General features: G+C 34.4%; 1 protein-coding gene across 2 annotated transcripts in view; it reads right to left on the reverse strand.

Annotated features, from left to right (window-relative positions):
• The window catches only part of LOC126857899 (KICSTOR complex protein SZT2-like), a 17026-nt gene extending 2342 nt beyond the window's left edge, over positions 1 to 14684 (reverse strand). Inside the window, exons 1-21 of one of the 2 annotated variants that reach the window (XM_050607783.1) lie at positions 14332 to 14684; positions 13758 to 14059; positions 13583 to 13660; positions 13117 to 13510; positions 12778 to 12998; positions 12303 to 12699; positions 11965 to 12214; positions 11122 to 11865; positions 10850 to 11049; positions 10603 to 10766; positions 6316 to 6625; positions 6056 to 6244; positions 5342 to 5920; positions 4803 to 5179; positions 4622 to 4721; positions 3693 to 4526; positions 3226 to 3499; positions 1133 to 3105; positions 964 to 1058; positions 462 to 897; positions 11 to 389 (exon numbers count right to left, since the gene is read on the reverse strand). In XM_050607783.1, the coding sequence (XP_050463740.1) occupies positions 11 to 389; positions 462 to 897; positions 964 to 1058; positions 1133 to 3105; positions 3226 to 3499; positions 3693 to 4526; positions 4622 to 4721; positions 4803 to 5179; positions 5342 to 5920; positions 6056 to 6244; positions 6316 to 6625; positions 10603 to 10766; positions 10850 to 11049; positions 11122 to 11865; positions 11965 to 12214; positions 12303 to 12699; positions 12778 to 12998; positions 13117 to 13510; positions 13583 to 13660; positions 13758 to 14036 (8273 nt within the window). In that variant the 5' untranslated portion in view covers positions 14037 to 14059; positions 14332 to 14684. Of the gene's footprint in view, positions 1 to 10; positions 390 to 461; positions 898 to 963; positions 1059 to 1132; positions 3106 to 3225; positions 3500 to 3692; positions 4527 to 4621; positions 4722 to 4802; positions 5180 to 5341; positions 5921 to 6055; positions 6245 to 6315; positions 6626 to 10602; positions 10767 to 10849; positions 11050 to 11121; positions 11866 to 11964; positions 12215 to 12302; positions 12700 to 12777; positions 12999 to 13116; positions 13511 to 13582; positions 13661 to 13757; positions 14076 to 14331 lie in introns of both variants that reach the window. The other variant, XM_050607782.1, reaches the window with a different exon arrangement.
• Positions 14685 to 15229: the final 545 nt, after the last annotated feature.

The following is a 15229-nucleotide window of genomic DNA, read 5'->3' on the forward strand; positions in this document are numbered from 1 at the left end:
TTGAACAAACGTTTTATGCGGCGACTCCACTTGGATCGGATTGAAGCCCAAAATCTGCAGGTACTGTTTATACTCGGACAACATTGATTTACAAAGTTCTTGATGCCACTTTATCATAATCGTGTTCGTCGGTTCTTGTCTCGACTGCGTAGCTTGCAGCGATTGTTGATGTAACACATTGCCGTTCACACTGAAACTAGACGATGCTTGTGACGGTGTCAATGAATGATCTCTCGTGGCAGCGGACTCCAAGCGCCAGGCTGGTAAAAAGAGGAGAGGCGTATGGCAAAAATGTATCAGACGAGAATGTTGCGTAAACGTATTCAAAGCGTTCAGTGATATGTTGGGCGTGCGACTCTGCCACATTGCGTACAATTTTTCCAGATCCTCTGTAAGAGAGATATATCGATTATGTTAATGTTTGATTATTTTGTAGACACAAATTCAATATATAGCGTTACCTTTGATCTTCTTTTCCCGATGTCGCAAATCCTGTAAATCATAAGCAGCTTTAACGATTGCGTCCGTTGTGTTATAAGGATGAGGAGCGTTTGGTTTCGCATCGCGCATCGCTTGTCCGACCACTTGCATCCAGGAAAATGCGTTATTCTTCGTCGATTGCGTTCGGTTGCTTGATCGCGTCCAATCTTTATTATCGATATTCGACTGACTTGGAAATTTCGCAAGATTTTCCATATCGTTGATTTGATAATATTGAGAACTGTGCTCTCTCTGCTGTGGTTCCCGGATGAGTTTGTGATGAAATATACCCAACTTTTGCATAATTATGTTGGTGAATAAACTCGATCTAGAAGAAAGCCACGTACCTAAATTCGTTGTTTGTTTTATTAACTTTTCCGATTTCTCCTTAGACCAATTGTACATATAAATAATTATCTGAAAAAATATAGCTCGATTAATCTTATAACCATTTCATAATTGTTTTATAATAAGTACACTAACATTATCACTTGATATTTTAGCTAGCAATATTCTTTGTCTAGGCACAAAATTCGATTCGGATATTAAGGGATTAAATTTTTGCAATTGTTTTTGATCTGTAACATACGATATGAAGGAATTAGTATTGATATAATAATATTTAAATTAAAAATTGTTAAACTTGACTGACCTTTAGGAGCAAGCAGTTCTGGATCTATTTCTTTACTCAAAGATGCCTTCCATTGATGAAAATTTCTTGCAACTAAAATACATTTAATATAAGTTGTTTGTTCGTCTTTATTAAATTCATGCGGCACATAGATGGGTGAATTCGTATCCTTTTGGTTCGTATTTTCTGCTGTCGATTGAGCTGAGTTATTCCGAATATCTTCAAACCATCTAGATGCTTTATGCAAAACGTATTGATTCAGGAATGGTTGTCGATCTTGCAAAACGAAAATTTTACTAGATGTGTCTGGATCTTGACAACGTATAAGATTCTGTAATTCTCTCACAATCACAGGAATCGCATGTCTGTGATGAATAATTATTTCATGTTTCTTGACAGCAGGAACACCCATTTCTAGTGCAAACTGAAACCATTGCGCTAATGTAGTATGATAGATCTCATTCAACTTTCCTTCTTCGCCGAGCTCGTATTGATTAATCGTCAAATTATCAACATTTTTCTGTGACTTTGGCGTTTTTAAAGGCGTTTGTGCATCTTTAGTTTCCATTGCAGTTTCTGTAATCACCGATGAAGAACTGGCAACTATTGGTTCCATCAATGGTGTAGCTAGCAAATTATATTCTGTGACCAAGTCCCAAGTGCCATGTTTCACAGCAGACGACAATTTCAGAATTAAGGATTCCAGATTGACTCTACCTTGTTTCCAAATTCGGAATTCGATCAATGCTTCTGCATTTGGTTTAAACTCACTTTTATGATCGTAAACGATAGTCGATACAATATTTTCGAAATTTTCGACTCTGAATAATTTAGGAAAGTTTGATTTGTAATCATCATCCACTATGGATTCTTCTTTGCCTGCATCGGTGATAGCTAACGCGATGCAGGCTATACCTTTACTTCCACTTGATTGACTTTGATTATACAAAAAAATATCAGATTCGGATACTCTTCTTCTAATACCATCTAGCGAAGAATAGTCCTGAAAGTGATAGTGTGTGCCAGGATCTGTATATTTCGGCATATATAAAAACTGTAGTATATTTTGTCTCAGATAATATCCTAAAGCATTTATATATGGTAAACAATGCGGTTGCACTGACAGTTGAACTATACTTTCCGGAGATTTGTATGGTTTTTGTATAAAGTGCACGTCCGCTGGTGTCAATTTACACATCGGATTGCGCGCCAACATTACGGACAGCACTTCTAATACCGCATCATCGAGACGATTTTGCAATACTTGCACCAAGTCCCGTTTGACTTCCGGACCAGCTTCCGATATTCCATGTACCATCAGAATGATCGAATCACCGGATCTGTTCAAGATATCGGACTCTTTCTCGCCAAATGAACGAACCCTAGGTCGAGTATCGTTCGATATCACATGATCGTTCGTTAGACTGCCGATACCTTTAGCTTGCGATAAGGATGCAACACTGTTACTACGCGAGACGACCAACTTTTCATCGCTCTCGGACAATTTATTCTGTAAAGGTTTTCCATCATTTGTTTGCTCGTGTAGTCGCAGATAAAATACATTCTCATTATTTTCTTGATATACAAACATGTTGTTTCGATTATTAACAGAGAGCCTGTTTAATACACCATGTAGAGCTTTAATCCCTCTCGATAATCCAGATCTTCCAGGTCCAGTCTTTAAGCGGGGATGTAAATTAAAAGGTTCTTCCCAAATGACGGGGCATCTGAACATGCCTGGTGTAACGTTCGAAGAAGTCAAAGAAATATGATTTTGGAAAAGATTTCCAGATTCACCGCTGCTTTCTCCTCTCCAGATATTATAATCTTCAGTTGATTCTGGCTCCAATAGCGGATCACATATGCGAGTATCGTGAAGATTTTGTAAAAGTAAATACTGATTTACTCGTCGACATATAGCTTTAATTTGAGCGAGTAACATTTTTTGTATTTGCAAATAACAGTCCACTTCTGGCGAGGAAAGTTCCAAAAATCTGTAGAAAATTGTAATTTCTTATAAGTTTTTTTTCTCTTCTTTTACACATTTATAGCACATAGTTGTTGCTACAACGAATAAAAAAAACAAATTTTTAAATTTTTATTAATTTACTAACCTGCAGTGAAAATAGACATTAACATGACTACTTTCGACGCTTAAAATTAACCAGAAATTGGGCAAACGATCTCTGCGTTTATCAAGTTCTATCAGCCATTGATAATCGTCATCAGAATTGCTACTGTCACCCTCGTACCCATCATCCGTACCGTGTTTTCCTTCAGCTATACTCGAGATCTCGGAATAATAACCTGGTGGATCTCCAGAATCTTGGCCATTTATTTGAATTATTGTTGACATTTCTTCTTGCTCCATATTTTCAACGCTTTCGTCTATATTATATAAGTAAATATAAGATTTATAATAAATAATAATCGAAAAATAAAATTTTATATAGACATGTTTTAAAATAATTTATATAATTTCTATATATATAATCAAGAAAATATATAAAATCAAGAAAATATATATGTACTTCACATTATAATTATTGAATGAGCTGTCTGTCTATAAATAATTATTTACCTTCTTTTACTTCCGGTTCTTCTATGTTTACATGTAATGTATCTGCTTCTGTATCAAGTACTATTGTTTCCGGTTTCTTGATGAAATAAAATAAATCAGCTTCTTGATAAATACAATATTTATCAAGCACAAGACTTTTTAATTCTTTCAAAAATTTGGGCGCGCTGCTTTCTGATGAAAAGACAAAGTGTAAAGGTACTTTATCCATCAAACAACTGGATTTTCCAATAGAATCCGACACATGTTGCGCTATGAATCTTAATGTGTCTGCGCTCGGCAATGGATGATCCAAAAGTGCCGTCGCGGTCTCGTCTCGCAGCAGCCATTCGATCTCATCCTTTAAGGCAATTACTGCATGATGCTGAGGCGGCTGAGGCATTCTCTCCTGCATCGATTCAGTTTTTGCGTTTCCATCCGGACTGCTACCGCTTGGCATGCTATCAACCGGTGAACCGCTGCAATAAGATGTCGTTCTCAATGCGGGATAACGTTCCAACGATACCTCCAACACCTCTTTCGGGAGGTTCAAGCAAATGATGTCCAAAGTAGTTTTCAGATCGTTTGGACTTAAGTCTGCGAGATTCCTCTCCTTGCCGTCATTTATTCTTTGAATAATCTCGGTAAAACAAGTAGGCATCAGTTTAACAGGTATACTGCAAAGCTCGGAGCGGAAACGAATTGAACAGCTTAGATGTAGAAAGAGCGGCTGATCCTTTGTATTCCACGTATTTTCTTCTTCGAAATCGCTTGTAAGCGAATCTTTGGAGTTACAATGAGAAAGTTTCTCATTATGAAGATTCGTGGCCGGCCATGTAATATTGACAGCCTGACTTACTGCACATTAAAAACAGTAACATATGTACATATATTTCATGTTCTACGATGTAATAAAAGTTTCCGTCTTAATGAAATTCATTTGTAATTATTACCTTGATTAGAAGAATTATCTGTCTTTGGAGCAGGCATTTCAGAATGACATGTGAATTCATCTAAATCATCATCACTATCTGTCCTTTGCGACGCTACTTCCTGAAAATTCAATTTTCGTAAAGTAACAAAATACTGCGAGTTTTCAATATTGTAAGTATGGAGAAATATAAAAAAACAAACCAATTTTTCTGACATCCACGACGGTAAACAGTAATAAAATTCCGGATGCGCAGGTACGGGTCTAAATGCAACTGCCATAATCCTTTTAAATTTATTTTTAATCAAACTATGTAATGGTTTAACGTCATTACACGCAGAGATCTTTAATTGATCGAGTAGACTGTCTTCCGGTAACATGCTTAAATGTCTGCACACTGATCGCAGATAATTTGTAATATTGATTTCAATTAGATTTTCTTCGCACTGCGCTACAGCAGACTCCATATCTTCATAGCTCAATGATTGTTGTAATGCTAGTGATTTGTAAACCGCAACCACATAACAATGACAATGTGCTAAGCTTAATAATTTGCAATGCTCCATCAAACTTCGTTGATCTAGCATAAAAAAATAAAAAGTTAGTTTAATTAGAAACATTTCATTATTAATATTGATAACTTTTATTATAAAAATGCCGATAACTATTTTTTAAAAGATTTCATTATTCTTTTTTAAATTATCCATACTACATCTAAAAAATTGTCTAAATTCTTGCCCACCACTAGAAATATTGTCAGAATCCTCGCTCTTTGGTTCAGGGGATGAAGGCTTCGTATTGCTTTCTGATTTAAGACTAATAAAATCTTCACAAATTTGCTCGCCAATTTTAAAAGTATGATCTTGATAGATATCTTTATTCTGAGGCATTTGCAATTGGCCGACTAGCGCATCGATTAATAATGCTAGCGAACAATCGTACACGTATACAGGTATAATAAGACTCGTCTCATTGTCGACATTATCAAAATTATGTTCTTCGTTAGCTTTCATAGTGATAAATTGTTGATTAAAACTTTTTGACTCTCTGCGTTCTAATGTCAAGAAGTCGGGTAAATTTGTCTCTTTTGCATACGATGTTGGAGACGATATCTTTTCATTTATATCGAGATCAAAAATATCAGAATTGCAATTCTTTTCGGAATTATTACTTGTGACATTGTCACCTGTATATGTTATCAAACGAACGTCTTTCTCAGTTGCCGGTAATATCGTGATAATAACATGCGTCGTGCTAATACCCTTAACGAAACACTTCCATCTCGGATAAATATCCGATGCATCATCTTTATAGTTTTTTTCTAAAATGATAAAAGTTATATAAAAAAAATTCTCTTGACATAAAATTTAAAATTTATAAAATATGTTTTCTCACACAAATGTGAAAGAATGCGAAATATTTATTGGCGTTATGATTGAAGAATCAAATATTGTACCTCCTTGCATGAAAAAAGGTAATGGTAAATTATTTTCGCGAGGTCTACTAAGAAGCATTTTGGTGAATCTCTGTGATTCCGCCGACGTGAACAATAGCTCTTTATTATGCAACTGTTTCATATGTTCCAAAAAATTTCCCATGAGAATTCTATTTGCACTATCCCTATCCTCGTCGATATGTACCGAATCTAGCAAATAAAATTGATTATTTTTTTTTCCTGTTTTCTATTCATTGATAATGTTTTAAAGTCAGCCTAACCATCAGCGAACATCGAAAACAAGAGTTCTGCCTGCTGACATTTTGATAAAATGCTCAGAGTGTCGAATGCAAAGTACATTGGATGTATCCTCTCATCGATGATCGGCCTTGCGTCCAAAGGCTCAGTCGGATTCGGATATTCCGAAATACGATCCGTAGAAATGCCCATAACGCTGTGATATCTAACTCCTTGGTGAGCTTGTCCAAATACGATATCAGTATCTTTTTCCGCTGGTGTTACTTGGCACAAGAGGCTCAAGTATTCTAAGGTCAATAAAGCGTTAATACATTCCTCATCTACTCGGGCAATCTAATCAAAAGGACAGAATGTAATAAATACATGATAATAAATATATGACACATGTGGGATTTACAAAAACTAAAATAATTTTAATATTACATGAAAGTAAAATATAAAAGCGAAAGACACATATATATAAATATTCTGAAAAAATTCTGTTAATTGTTTATAATATTCTGTTTTACATACATATTACAATAAATATATATTTATATTTATATATATATATATTTATATATTAAGTAGAATATAACAATAGTGTGGTGACATCATAGTTTTACGGACAACTTAAGATACAATACAAATTTGAAATATGAAATAAAAATCATTATTGTGTATGCATTGGTCTTAAATTAAATTTATTGAGCATTTATTAAGCACAGCTTAAGTATTATGATATTATACAAAAAAGAACAGTTCGTAATTACAGTCTATCTCTTCGAGCATTTCGCTCAGTGATCAACGGATAATCACATCATGTTTGCGTAGATAAGTAAATAGTTATACATCGACAAAGAGCAAATGATCGATCGCACAGTCAAATTTCGATGATTACGGGGGATCAGGAATAAGTTGGAGGAGTTGAATCTCACTTTCATACAAAGCGTAGAGACCACTTCTCCACTTGAACCGTGATACCCGCTGTTCACCACCAACGCGCCTCGGGATGAACGATTCGATGCAAAAGATTCTCGAAGAATCTGGGAATAACACTGTGGTCTATGATGATGTGAAGCCGTATGACTCTGAGCTGGAAGAGTTAGATCTGGCAAGTTATCAAGAGCTTACGGCCTAGCTCACTGCCTAGATCCTCACTTCCAACTGAGAATCACACGGATACGAGAATCCAAAGAAAAAGGAAGAATTCAGACAATGCGTATCGCATGTCTGCATCAAAGATGATGGTCGACCATATTGTTCTCCAGCTTTAATCTTGAGCGGAGTCACCTGATGATAACGAGACACAAAGATTTTAAGTCTTTTCGTAAACGCACCGGCGGAGATTTGTATCAGCGATTTATCTTCTTGATGAAAGAATAAAATGCTTCTCACTGAAATAGGACAATGGTTTATATAAAAGACGATATGTCGCACAAAAGCTATGCCATGTTACGACTTAGTTGCACGACGGAAACCACTTCCAATCTGCGTGCGAAATGCGATAAAGAATCGTCACCAGGGATTCGGCTTAGATAAGAGACTTAGAAATTTACAGATATGGAAGTAACCGGACACATTTATGGTACGATGTAAAATTATGCGAAAAAGATAATCCGATCACTAGTGAGCGCAGGGCGAGTATTGGGCCCTATATATACCTGAGGCGACTGATAGGAAAACCTCATTCCGAGGACCCTCATCGATATCGAAGCCCCACCCCGATAACGATAACGATATATGAGACACCGTTCTCGTTTTTTTCAAGCCGGAAACGCAAGATATATCGTCGAAAATGAGAAAGTTTTTTTAAGTCTGAAGACTAATTATAAGAAGACTCTATGCATTCCGCCTCATCCGTTTACTGATCCTGAGAGATGCATGTAAAAATTCAAACATGACATAAGAAGATACATAAATAGATTTTCATACTCGAATTTTATTATTCTTTCAATGGAAAAGGTGATTATCCTTTTAGTGGAAGAGAGATGTAAATTAGAAAGATAGAAAAAATAATAACGGAGAATGTCAATGTGTCTTGCATAACGCACATAGATAAATATTTGCAGATTTGCATATACGTGATGCGATGATAACTGACTTCTGACAACAACACTATTCTTCCGTGTAGCTTTCTTTCTAGTTTCGAAGGAAAAAGATAAAGGAAAACTACATTCTATGAGAGTGAGTTTTTTTCGAGTATCAGACATCACTTTCGAATTTGTCGAAAAAAATCTGAACTCTTAGAAATACAGAGATGACATATGCCCAACGTCTTCACATGTAAATTTAATTCATATAAAAAAAGTGTTTGCATTTAATTTCCATACTATTCAATTATAATGTTAAAGTGTACACATTTTGAAAAGTCAATGAATTTTATATTGATGAAATAAACCATGTATTTATATTTCAGAAGTTTCATCAGTATATTAAGTAAAAATTATATATGCCTCTTATAAAAATTTTTTTCAAACAGGAATAAAATTAAAAAATTGCTAATCGATTAAAAATGTTTTTTTTTTCGCGAAATAAAATATAATTTAGAACGTATCAGAATTGATGTACCTTGAAGTTTGATCTTCCGATTAGCAACGCTCTCCAGGTATCGAATGTGAATCAGATAAGTTATCTAGTGTGAATTTATATTACAATTATGTTTGTATTCTAAAAATCTGATACAAATTTCGTTGAGTACATCTGTAGAATAATTTCCTGTCTATTGTAGTGATTATATAAAATTAGAATATAAATTATATAAATTAATAATATAAAACGTGTACGCAAAAAGAAAAACTTTTATTTTTATTTTTAAAGTTTTAAAATATAAATAATTAGACTTGATAATTAGAACTCTGTAGAAAATTATATGATACATATAAAATGTTAAATCTAAGTCATGAAAAAAATTGCAGTCAAATATTGCGATGATAGAAAGTGTAAGTATTTTTATCCATATCGTTCTTCATCATCAAATGACAGTGCATTATACGCATTTTATAACCATCTCTATCAGAATTGGAAGAAAGATAAGATTGAAGATAAAGCTACATTATATGCTATGAAGTTAAGACATTTGGAATATTTACGCGAATTATCCCAATATTACGCTACATTTGAGACTTTAATAATACAATATTAGTTCAATCTATTCTTTCTCTCTTTTATTTACTATAGTGGCTACAAAAATTGCACTATTCTATGTTCTACATTATTCGAGAGGCATTTTAGCTATATAGCATTCATCTAGCATTCTTGACATGTATTGTGAAACCAGTAGATTATTCAACCTAACATATTGCTAAGCAAATAAAGTTTCCCTTGTGTAAACGCTTCTAATGTTCCAAAAGATAGGAAGATTAAGGAAGAGTGTATTTTCAAAAGAATGCGAATGGGCGTCAGTATAGTATATGTATATAATACATAGAAGCCAAATACATATAAAGTGTGACCAATTAAGTTAAAAAATAAAATAAATTAAATAATTTACTATCGCCGAGCGATATTTACTGTCAGATAGATTCAGCACCTAGCAAAATAAAGCACTTTAGACAACCGTACGTTAAAATATAATTTTTGTGTTACCACACACAGCATTATCAAGTTAGCTGGAGATAAGAAGGATAAAAGTAATGCTTTAAAATGGTTGCCCGTTTCAAAAACTTATGATGAAAAATCAAGATATACTACATTGCCGGAACTATATATTAATCAGTCTTATATGTACCCAAACATCATATTGAATTTAAATAAGTGTCACAGAGGATTATTACATTTTTACTATAAAGCAATATATAAGAACAAATAATATTAATCACAGAATTTTCTCAGAATATTATTTACGATTGCAGAGATAACATATAATGGATAACATATAAACATCCATGATTAGCAATTTTTAATATTTCTACTGCTTCATAAAACACGTATCGCAGAAATATCGAATAAAGATATCTTATCACTCTCAAGACGTGTTCGAAACATGACGGAATTAACCGTGTCTTATCGATTTAAGCAAGATTGTGAATGTTTTATAATAGACTAAGTTTTTTTTATTAAAAAAGGCTAAACACAAAAAAGTATAATGTCCGATAATTTAATTTGTATATCAAATAAATATCAAGTATCAAATAAATTAATAAAAAAAATTTTACACATTTTCCTCTAATATTTATGTTCAAAAAGACATTAATAAATAATATGATAACTAAACAATTATTACACTTTTCTGTATATATTTTGAGGCGAATATGAATACATGAAAATATGCCAACATACATGAATAAAAACAAAATTTTCAGTAGTTGTAATATAAATACTGTACTCACTGCATCGGGTAATTGATGATATTGCAAAGGATGCATATATATGGCAGTCGACTGTGTAGGCATCTGTACATAGCCATATTGAGGCTCAACCCAAACCTCTGTAACAATCTGAAAATCGTTGTAACCTTCAGAATCTTCCGTCCACACTTCCGCTTCACCGATACCTAATAAAATATACATTTATCGTACAAGTAAATTGATAATCAAATTATACAAACATTTATTTGACTGTAATAAACACTCTTACCTTCTTCCGTGTCATCTTCGGTGCCACTATCGCGCTCTAATGCCGCATTCGGCACAACGTGAGGCGGAAACAAAACATACTGAATAATACACGGATAAAAGTTCTCGTCGTTTTTAAAGCCCTGCATCTGTACCTCCAACACCATGTTTGTGATACCAGCTGCCGAATACGCGAAATTAAAGCCTTCACCAAGGCGTATTCTGTAAATAGATACAGATATATTTCACACTATCCTTTATTTAATTCCAGTAATATTTTCTAGATGTATTTACTTTGTAATTGTAGAGAGTATTCTTGCAATCGCAGTGATATTTAATCTGGGCAAAGTAATTCCCGGAATAGTCTGAACAAACGGGCGCTTTACATGCCACAACCATCGATTGTGATATAAATATCTAGACAAGGTGATTGTTAAACTACTTCCCAGCAGTCCCAGCGCAGTCCTAGTGCAGGTCGGTTGAGTCCCATCGGGAAACACTACCATACTCAAATTGCTCGGTATACGCTCGTATCTTACGAGAATTCTTTCAAGCGATTTATGTATTATCGTGCAACACGGAATTTCACGTTGCTCCGTCGGTCTATTCGGCAATGTGAGTTTAGACAATCTGTCTACAAGATCTACAACTACATTGTGGCGGACAACACCCTCGGTGCCGCCAGCAAACGCTATATTAAGCACCACACAGAGCGCTTTGCAATTGATGCGAATCAATGAAAATGACACTGGCGGTTTTTCTGTCTCTCTATATATGAATTGAACATACGTATGATTCTCGACTAATACAAAAGTCGCCCAGTTCTTCAGCATAGCATATAGCACGGCCGCGGCTTGTCGACTTTGCACACATTGAAAACGACCACTTTGGTTCGCTTGGTGAAGATGTCTTGGCAAAGGTCTATCATAAGCTAAGATCAACGTGATCCTCTGAGTGTGCATCCAACGCGCCCATTGAAGCGGATCTAAAGAGACGACCGGTTGCCATATCTGTCCAAATTGTGGGCAGCCAGCGTCACTAAAATAATGATACACAGATGTAATTTTTTATTTTGAACATTTGTCATAGTCACATAAATTTCTATTATATATATATACACTAAAAAAATAAATATACCTAAGTTGTACTGTACTTGGTGATGGATAAGACGATAAGTAAAACACTGGCATCCCACTTCTGATAGTATCTGGTACACTATACCAAGTCCATCCAGATCCTGGAAACCAACTAAAGTGTGCTAACATATTGTCACTTTCGGTTAATGATGTTAACGCCGTCCAAAAACGCGAAATGACACTTTGACGATAATGCGAGTCCAATGGCTTTTTCGATAGGCATGTAATATCATGTAAAAATTCATATGGTGCTGTAATAAAAGATCAGTTTTATAATTCAGATTACCATATAGATATATAGTTATGTAATTCGACATGTTAATATTGTCTTTAGCTTACCTTCTATGGTAATGGTATATTGTATCACATTAGATAGAGACAATGATTTTGTAGACCAAGGACATGTTATTAAATATTCCAAGAAAACATTGGTCTTCCATAGCAGCACGAAATTTATTTCAAGAATATCATCTCGTATATTGGCCTTCTTTATCAAGTATCCTTCTCTTAGACGACAGCACAACAAACTGCTTAAGGTACAAGTAACTTTGTCATCGATTTGTTTTTTTCTCAAGAGCTGGCCAGTTTTATGCCCATGAAAACAATTATTTTTGGTTCGCCAGCAAGCGTGACGATCTGATGTATCTGATGTATCATTACCAAATATATCTCGATATAATTGCCAGCATAGAAAATGTTTATGATAAAAATTCATATCTGTTGCATGTGTAGGTACCTGATCATAGATAAAAACAATGCATTGCAACTACGAGTTAACAGAGATGCAGAAGTATAGAGATTAAAGTTTACGTACAATGTTTGAAGTGAAGGGTATATAGCTACCGAGCGTAGCCGCGGCGATGAAATATAACAGATCTTGATATGGCACTAAACCATCCGCGCAATGTGGATCATATGTACTACCTACGCATAAAAAGCTACACGCGACCGTCGTCGCGCGTAACTGCTGTATAATAGAATCTAATGTTTGTGCGTTCTTGATTCCGATGATACCGTCTGTGACTATTATCATGTCTGAAAATTTTTCTTTCTGTATTCCTTATTCTTCAATGTATTATTATATTGCATATTATATAACACATGCAATTTGTGTAAAATTCATTGTATAATTACACATAAATTACAAACTCACGTGCACAGCTGTGCTCGGGTAAGAGCGTTAGAGCCAGCATTCCATATCTCAGCATATTTACAAAACTGGCTTCTGGTGAGACTATGGAGATATTACAATTATTTTTGTTTAAACAATTGCTACTTTCTTCAAAAAGTCTTCCTACCAAACGCTCACTCTCGGCTCTTAAATTTTCCAACTGTTGATTAGCTATAGACGTAACAGTTGCCACTCTCTCCTCTAACAAGTACAACTGTTTCTCTATATATTGTGTGAGAATATTCACATTATCTGCAGTAATCAACCATCCTTGTACTAATACCTGTTGTGCTGGAGTTGTGAAGAATGGTGTATGAGCTATCACAGTCACATAAATCTCAGGTTGCATAATACGCTTGCTGCCTGGTATTGTAAACTATAAACATAAATAAAAATTAGGAATTTTTTATATATACAATTTGCAATTTAACAAAAAAAAAATACTTACTGGTTTAGTTATACCCTCAAGACACCGCTTTGTTGCCAAGCATACCTCATCAATAACAATCTCTCCATTTTGTATGTCCTAAAAACAAAAAAAAAGTTTTATTTTATTTTAATTCTATAATTGCTATTATATTAAAATTATATTATAACAAAATAATTAATTTTATTTTACTTACAACAGTAGCAAGCGACGGGCTTAAATCTAAACTAAAAACTATTCTGTATTTGTGCGCCAGAAATATAATAGAAGTTGTTGAAACAACTTTATAGAGAAACTGGTGGCTAGTATCTATAGACCAAGAAGCAGGCTTATCTTTTGGCAGCACTGATATTATTTCTAGTTCTGGAATCTCTTTATTTTTTATACTTGGACACTGTATGCTTATCACAGAATCCAAATGTTCCAGTAGCCATTGAGCTCTTACATTGCGAGAGATAGGAAAACCTTTCTTCATTAATAGAAAAATGGTCTCTGCCTCTAAAATAATTATATCCTATAAAAATAAAAATATATAATCACAATTATTTTAAAATAATGACATTTTAAGCAATATTTTAAGTAATTTGTAAGAAAAAATATAATATTATGCTATTCTGTCAAAAATTGTAAATTATGTGTTACAGAAATTCCATATTGTTATTACTACTTATTGACAGATACATGTTAGTCATAAGAAAAGGTTATATTCATTCCTCTCGTTGAAGACGGTGACAAGGAGAAAAGCTATACAATATAATCAGAGAATTTACCTCGTTTCTCGCGCTCGCCATGACGAATTTTAATTGCGAACGTTCTATCAATCTATCATTTTATCATTATTAGAATCATGGGACTTAGCAGGTCGTCGTCGTCATCACGTTGTAAAGAAAAGAAATCATAGCGATATGACGCGACTGCAGTTTGCAGTGCAACACTTTAACAATGGAGATAGTTTGCGCGCAAAATTGGCCAAAGGTCACATTGTCGTCTATTTGTTGCTCTCTTTATATCGTATATTTGACAAGCGATAAACACAATGCAACATAACCTGAACGAATACGAGATCATGCACACACACCATACGATGACGTTCTACCCCAGCGTGCCAACAATGCTAATGCAATCTGGGAATCTGCGTGAGAGGTGAGACGCACGATCAAAATTACGAATCTTTTGAATCCTTCGCAAAATTTCGCGGTCACTCGCCACACTTTGCGTCATACATTACAAGCGGTAATCTGAATTGAAAAAAAAAGGAAAAAATCTTTTCCGATAAGTGGTTTCTTGCTACACGCATTCTTGCACACCTACGAATAAGAGTGGATGGGGATGTGATAAAAATGACAATTAAGTGTAATAAATGCGTGGGGCGTGTAATGCAAATCATAGAATATGGAATTGCGCGTTAATTGAAATGAATTGAAATCGCAGCTGCATTTTGACAGATGATTTATCGCGACATTTAGCACTGATATCGACGATTATCGCATTGCAATATTTGGATGCGGCGCGTTTTAACTTACTCGATTTTCTCTCTCCCTCTCTTTCTCTCTCTTGTTACTATGTACAAACTTCGATTTACCATTTGATAGTATAACCGAGATAAAGAAATTTCAATTACCAATTGTACATAATAGCTTAAAGTCATTATATGTCTTAAATATAGCG

The sequence above is a fragment of the Cataglyphis hispanica genome, chromosome 23 (assembly GCF_021464435.1).
Source record: "Cataglyphis hispanica isolate Lineage 1 chromosome 23, ULB_Chis1_1.0, whole genome shotgun sequence".
Taxonomy (NCBI): Eukaryota; Metazoa; Arthropoda; class Insecta; order Hymenoptera; family Formicidae; genus Cataglyphis; species Cataglyphis hispanica.